A 7,668-nucleotide genomic window follows, 5' to 3' on the forward strand; every position below is an offset into this window, starting at 1 on the left:
CCTGGCACAAAATCTGTAAATTGTACAGAAGTTGGTTTGCTGTTGTTTTTTGTTCTCATTAGTTTTTGCTCAAGGAGATGCAATATGTTTCAATGTTTTATTTAGAATTTGCACAACAAAGGAATGCCCTGTCTCTTTCAAGCGGCAATCTGCGGTCTCAAAATATGAAGCTCATGCAGAACATGTTTACAGCCTGGTTCAGAAAATGACTTGGCTCTTCGTAGCTAATTTCTCTATCAGCACACACTGTACGGGGGTGAATTTTTTTTCAAATGGGACGGTTCAGAAGATATTAAGATTACAAATTTTTGCCCAAATAAAGACATGACTGACAGGCAGGAACACATAGCTGTTGGCTAGGAGGCTCAAACCCCGCCTATTTACGTCACATTTTGACTGGTTGAGTTCAGCATTACCAATATGGCTGCCGCCGATGATTGGGCTCAAATCAGTGCTCAGGAACAGATGGGTGACGTCACAGATATTACGTCCATATATATACAGTCTATGGTCTGTTTAAATATTTTATTATTTGCAGGAAAAGTCTGTTTACTGTTACTGTTAAAATTGTAACACATCATATTTTTAAATTAATTACTGTGCATTTTTGTCATGCAGAAAAGGGACATTATTTTTTTTTATTCAATGAACATTTTATTTCCGAGGCCTACGCACGTAGCTGACGTGCACCTCCTCCAAAATGTAACTCCCCGTAGAGCCGACGCGGACCTCAAGCCCTGTGATTCGGCGGCTTTGTATTTCCCGCATTTACAACACTTCCGGGATCCCGGACATCGGCCGCACATCGGCTGTGTATTTCATCTCCTCCTCTCTATTCTTCATGTAATCATGTCTGTATGATAAACAGCAACATGTATCAGCTGTAGATTAACATAACACGCTCTGAATCTCTGTGTAAAAGTAAACAGAGATCGTAGCGGGGCAGGAAGCAGGTGACCGGCTATCAGAGAGACCGCACTGCCCTCTAGTGTTTCGGCGGAGAATTGCTGCGCGACACAGACACACCGACGCACAAGTATGTGGGGCTCAAGTCCGCGTCAGCCCCTGCTGCGTAGGGGAGACGCAGAAGTATAAATCAGCCTTTACGCTAAGCTAAATATCAATATATATCGAGTATTGCCGTTCTGGTTCAAGCCCCCCTTACTGGGAGAGGGAGAGGTTGAAAAGGATCGGAAAATCATTGTATTGTTTTTATTTTATTTTTATTTTACACAACGTCCCAACTTCATTGGGATTGGGGTTGTATAATAAATGGCTGTAATTTACTTTGTAAAGATTTGATGGTGACAAAAAACCATTTGGAAGTCTGAAACACCGAGTAAAACTTTCTAACAAAAACTAACTTCCTGATGTTTTGTCTGAGTTCACAGTAAAAAAAAAAAAAAGGCCTACATTTTCAATAGTGATGGGATGTCCGGATCTTTTGACTCAGCTCCCAAAGAAGAGCCGGCTCTTTCGACTCCCGAACGGCTCTTAATTTAGGATCTTTTGTAGCCGTATATTTTACCTTAATTTTGCAAAGACTAATGGTTTGTGTGTTGGAAACCCTTTTACGTACGGTATTTTTATGAAAAGCCTTATAATTGCCTAATTTTGTGCATTTATTCTGTTACAAAACCATTCTTACTTTTGTTCAGTATTTTAATCCAACTTTTTTAATGCATAAATTAACAAAAAACTGCAAACATACTCACAGAACAGAACAAGAACCAAACTCAAGCAAACAGAACCAGAACCAAACTCAGGCAAACATTATTAATGTCCTCTGTGCAGGTTGGCATTCAGAAAAATCAGATGCCTCAGCTTGGATGGGCTGATCCGATTACTTACCAATCAAAACAAAGTTCTGCTGTGAGCAAAGCTGGGCCTGAGCACTGTGAGAGCTAAGCAGCAGAAGCAAAAAACTGGGCGCCGGCTCTCTCGATGCAAGTCGGCTCTTCTGATTCACTATAAAGCATCAGTTCTCAGAGCCGCAGCTTTTGATCATGACACATCACAAATTTTCAGACATATTTTTTTAAAACCAGTATTTTCATCCACTATCATACAAAACAAAAGTAAAACTGGGACTTTAAATGTAGTAGAGAGAAAGGTAAGGTTCTCCTGAATCAAATGATGTATGGCACTTGATGCTGAGTGCTTCAATAGGTTAGAAAAATAAAATAAATACAGGAGAGTAAGGCGCCCTGGAGAATAGTCTCGGTCTTTAGGGGTTAATCCATTTTCAGGAGATCTGTTAGATAGTTCTCTGTGCGAATTAAGCCAGTAAACACTAAGGGCCCAATCTACTAAAGGTTTGCGTGTATAAAAACAGGTGCAAACTTGATAGTGCGCGCCAAGCTGACGTACTAACCGGGAGCACCAAGGATTGCGTGTTTCAAATGAGCAAAATAGCACTCGCAAATCATTTAGCGTGTTTGCCTTCATGAATATGCAGAATACATGTAGATCATCAGAACGCGCAAAATACTGGGAGGAGGAGATGCAAATGTAATCATTTAGCACACGCAATGTTTTTTATCAAACCCTGAAGCAGATAGCGAGCGCTGTTTTTGCGTCTATATTTAGCACGTTTGAAAGGCAGGTGCAAACTGGCACAGCATTACGCACATATGGCTGTGGTCACTGTAAAGCTCATCATAACATCGCTTTACAACATGCCCACAACAGCGGGGCTTACAAGCATTACTAAATGTTTTAGTCAATCAAACCAAGATAACAAAATAATAATAATAATAAAACAACACAAATTCAAAGCAGTTCAGCACCACGGATAGCGACTGCATCATTCTGACACCCACTTTAACTTTTTCATATATGTTCATGTTTGGACGAGCCTTAAGCTCCGCGGACTTGTCCACGATGCACTGTATGTCCATTTTCTTTGATCTGTCATTCTCAATAAATAACATGACATATCCACTCAGTCTATTCTGTCCCATCGTGCTCATCAAGGGGTTTTTGGTTAGTTTTAACTTGGAGAATGATCCTCACTGAGCTGCGCCAGGCAGCTCTGCGTAACTCCTCATCTCGTGCTTGCAGCAGTGTGTTGGGGCGAATCGACTCAAACATGTTCCCAGTTCCATTTAAGCTGGTGAATCTTTGGGACAGTTGCTGGATGATGATATCAGGCATTAAAAACATTCACCCGAAAGTTGCTCTCTGCATCAGTGAGGCGACTGTCTTCATCAAAGTGACACCTAACTTTTCTAGAGCAAGAGTGACAGACTAAGCCTCATCAAATTGCTCTCTAAACTCCATCAAAACACTGATTGCGTTTTGGAGTAGAGTAGATGCGTTTATTTCATCGGCAGATCTTCTGTTTTTTCTCACAGCATTCACCTTTTCACAGATGGCCTCCCAAATCGTGTTTCTAACGCTTAGCTGTCTCTGCTGGAGTTCACCGATGTGTTTATTTCCCTCCTCCACAAAGACCTCCAACTCCATGGCTTCAAACTTCATTTATCGCTTAAGACCACTCTGTTCTCTCAAACTCTACATGGTGACAGCCGATAGCACACGCAAAATCCTCATTAAAATAGGGCGGTCCGCACCACTTTTGCACTCGTTATCATTTGCGCACGCAACACGCCCAGAAATAACACATGCAAAATTATTACTTGCACACGCAAATTAGCGCTCGTTATTTGGGATCTTAGTAGATCAGGCCCTAAGTATTGTAAACCAAAAAGCAGTTAAAGACACACATTTGTTTGACCTGTCTGTTTTGAGTATTTTGTCTAATTATGTGTCTCTTGCTGTGTCTTGCTTCTGTTATAGCACTTTGGCGTGCCTGCTCTAGAAAGGCGCTATATTAATTAACTTTATTATTATTATTGATTTTATAGAATTTGCATACGCATGAATAACGCAAGCAAATGCTTGCATTCAAGTCCAGTGTGAATAATTTACACATGCTTTATTTGTTTGTAAAATCATTTGTTATGTCACCCTTAACAAACTATGATTAGTATATTTTAAATCTTAGCACACGTCTTACCGTTATTCAGCTAACAATAATATGCTGGCAGATAATAGGTGTCCTCCTGGGATAAAAAAAAAATGCTTTAAAACATTGTAATGATAAAAACTTATCTGCAGAAGTAACCAAACATGCACAAGAAATGTGATCAATTAAGTACCAAGGAAGAGAGTTAGACACAAACAGTGTATACAGTGCAATTTATTTTTTTAATTGGATTAACAGATACATTAGTTAGACGGGGTTAGTCTTGTTAAAAACTAACCACACACATTTACATACAGATTATATACAGTAACAATATAAGCTAACAAGAATGTCTTTTAACTGTGGGAGGAAGCCAGAGCACCTGGAGGGAACCCACATTGCAAGGGGAGAATATTCAGCACAGTGCTAACAACTGTTCCACCGTGCAGCCCTTACTTTTTAATGGTGAAAGGTTGTGGCGAGGAGTTAGTAGAACCAGCTAGGAAAAAAACGCCTGGGAGGCCTGGTGACATCTGCATTCACCTGGTCACACACAGTCCTGAGTTGGACGACCGTCTTCACAGGATCCTCTACAGGAGGCGGAGCATCTCTCTGGGGGGCCTCTTTATTATTTAACTCTATATAAATCTGAAGAATCTGTATCCTCTCAGACAGATCGTCCTCCCTCAGACTATTCTTCAGCTGCTCTCTTGCAAACATGACTTTCTGCTGTCTCAGCATTTCCTGGACCTCTTGAACTTTGCGCTGCAGGGTGTAGATTTGTCGAGTATGTTGATTTTCTTTGGTGCCATGAAAGGGTTTGAGTTCCTCCAAATTACTTCTGAAATCCTGAACCTGGTCTTGAAGAGCCTTGTTTTCTTGCCTCATGGCCTCCTCTCCATCAACCAGCCTTTTTTGGGTCTCCAGAAGTTCTTGTCTCAGGTCGTCTTTTTGCTGTCTCAACAACATTCTGTCTCTTTCTCTGAGCTCTTGCTGTTCCTTTCTGACAGTCTCAAGTTGTTCTTTTAGGGCCTGATTTCGCTGACTCAAAGACTCATTCTCTTGTTTCAGTGTATCACAGCTGCTCTTACAGGCGTTGAGTTCCTCAAAAATACTTCTGAACTCCTGAACCTGGTCTTGAAGAGCCTTGTTTTCTTGCCTCATGGCCTCCTCTCCATCAACCAGCCTTTTTTGGGTCTCCAGAAGTTCTTGTCTCAGGTCGTCTTTTTGCTGTCTCAACAACATTCTGTCTCTTTCTCTGAGCTCTTGCTGTTCCTTTCTGACAGTCTCAAGTTGTTCTTTTAGGGCCTGATTTCGCTGACTCAAAGACTCATTCTCTTGTTTCAGTGTATCACAGCTGCTCTTACAGGCGTAGAGTTCCTCAAAAATACTTCTGAACTCCTGAACCTGGTCTTGAAGAGCCTTGTTTTCATGCCTCATGGCCTCCTCTCCATCAACCAGCCTTATTTGGGTCTCCAGAAGTTCTTGTCTCCGGTCGTCTTTTTGCTGTCTCAACAACATTCTGTCTCTTTCTCTGAGCTCTTGCTGTTCCTTCCTGACAGTCTCAAGTTGTTCTTTTAGGGCCTGATTTCGCTGACTCAAAGACTCATTCTCTTGTTTCAGTGTATCACAGCTGCTCTTACAGGCGTTGAGTTCCTCAAAAATACTTCTGAACTCCTGAACCTGGTCTTGAAGAGCCTTGTTTGTTTGCTGTACGGTCTCTTCCTTGTCAAGCAAACTTGTCTTGACCTCCTTAAGTTCTTTCTTCAGACCCTCAATTGTTTCTTTGTCCTTCTTTTCAGCAGTAAAGACCTGCTCCTTTGCCTTCTGAAGCTCTTTGTTGAGGAGATTGCACTGTTTGTTTGCAGACTGGTGCTCTTTCTGAGTGCAGTCATACACTCGCTCCATTATTCCAGCATTCTTCTCAAGTTGCTGCAGAGCTGCTTTGGAGTGTGAAACCTCAGCCCTCAGAATATAGTTTTGGTCTCTCAAGGTCACCTGATCTTCTCGGTTTCTGCGAAGAACTTCATTTTCTGCAGTCAATTCCCTCATCCTACTGCGCATGGAGTCCAGTTCTCCATTGAGGGACTTGACTTGGACACTGTAGTTCTCATTTTCTATTTGGAGGGTTCTTTTCTTCTTGTTGGTACACTGCTCAAGTTTAGTCCGGAGTCCTTCCAGGGTTTGGCGCAGGAGCTCATTGTCCTTGTTTAAGTGCTCATTGTTTTTGTTGAGGATCCACTTTTCTTTTTGGAGGTTGTCGTTCTGAGCTCTCAGAGTCCTGAGACTGGGACTAAGTCTTCCACTCATTTTTTTTTATGCCTTTTGTCGAGACAAAAATCGAATTGTGTTAGCGTATAGCTGTGTATGGTAAACAACACGTGTGTGGTTCACCAGTACAATCTGATTCAAGTGTTGGATGTGTTGACTACCCCTCACTGCTTTCTGGAAAGAAGGGTGCCTTTGATCTATGATGTCATTTCGCTGATTATGACATCACAGACTTTCTGAGCTGCTGCCAATTTTTAAAAAACAACAAAATTGAGTTGCCTCGCTCGTCTTAACCATCATGTGTTATCCAACGGCTGCGATATGTCTGCACTTACACTAAATCTATTTAGGCAGGTCCACCTTGTAAACTAACACAAGTAGATGTGGAAACTGAGTTTTCTGTATAATAATCACTACCATTCAAATTTAAGTCATTTTAATGAACTGTTTTTATATTTCATGGTTAAAAATAATTTAAGTATTAAGACACTACAATATTTAGAGGAAATAAATGTACAAATACTGTTAATAAAGCTAGTAGGAAGCTGCAACTGGCAGTGAGTTAACTGTTTATGTATTTTAGTAGTGAAATGATAGATATACTCTTTGAAATAAATAATATACTTATTTTATTGTATATAATGGCATTTCATGGTAAAAAAAACTTAGTGCAGTAGGCTTATGTTATATTGTATAAAGTCCAACATATAGACCCCTTTACAGCCTACATCATCTAAGAGGTGCATGCGCATTTTGGCAACAGAAGGGGTGTTTAGCCCTGTTCATTCAGACAAGTCAGCAAGCTTTAAGGGCCCTGGGAACCAAAATCGACAAAAATGTTCTACCTATGATATTTCAGACCATATGTAAATACTAAAAACTATGTAAAAATATTAGAACTCAACTTCGATCAATTTTCAAATATCTTCAATTATGTTTTTTAATACGTTTTCACTAGTGATGGGAAAATGAAGCTCCATGAACCAGTAGTTTTTTTTAGTTTCCATTGTGGCTTTTAAATATTTGCAATCAGAATGTTATTGTCCTTGTACATGCAGCTAATGTCATGATATCAATGAATAATTGTGTCCTAAATAAAAGTAGGCAGTCAAAATGCAGCAGCTAGAGTTTTAACGAGGACCAGAAGGAGAGCACACATTACGCCTATTTTAAAATCTTTACATTGGCTGCCTGTTGCTTTTCGTATTGATTTTAAAATTATTTTACTAGTTTTTAAGGCACTGCATGCCGTTGCACCAGACTACATCTCAGAGATGCTTTTAGTATATAAACCAGGAAGACCTCTCAGATCCTCCGGCTCCTCTCTTTTAGCTGTTCTTAGGAGTAGAACCAAAACATTCGGTGACACTGCTTTCAGCCACGACGCTCCCAAACTATGGAACAGCCTGCCGGAGGATCTGAGAGGA

The 7,668-nt window shown here is 40.6% G+C and overlaps 1 protein-coding gene across 2 annotated transcripts; it reads right to left on the reverse strand.

Moving 5' to 3' along the window:
• Positions 1–4,186: 4,186 nt before the first annotated feature.
• Positions 4,187–6,394, reverse strand: LOC117816909 (trichohyalin-like). 2 transcript variants are annotated; one of them, XM_034689296.1, is made up of 2 exons: positions 5,102–6,394; positions 4,187–4,825 (listed from the first exon to the last, which is right to left on the reverse strand). In XM_034689296.1, the coding sequence occupies exons 1-2, from the start codon at positions 6,278–6,280 to the stop codon at positions 4,457–4,459; spliced, it is 1,548 nt and encodes a 515-aa protein (XP_034545187.1). In that variant the 5' UTR covers positions 6,281–6,394; the 3' UTR covers positions 4,187–4,456. The 2 variants fall into 2 exon arrangements, with proteins under 2 accessions (XP_034545187.1, XP_034545186.1); XM_034689295.1 differs by having other exon boundaries at positions 4,187–6,391.
• Positions 6,395–7,668: the final 1,274 nt, after the last annotated feature.

The sequence above is a fragment of the Notolabrus celidotus genome, chromosome 8 (genome assembly GCF_009762535.1).
Source record: "Notolabrus celidotus isolate fNotCel1 chromosome 8, fNotCel1.pri, whole genome shotgun sequence".
NCBI lineage: Eukaryota > Metazoa > Chordata > Actinopteri > Labriformes > Labridae > Notolabrus > Notolabrus celidotus.

Excerpts from the sequence above, each read along its gene's own strand:
- LOC117816909 (XM_034689295.1), bottom strand. The coding sequence starts at position 6,280 with ATGAGTGGAAGACTTAGTCCCAGTCTCAGGACTCTGAGAGCTCAGAAC.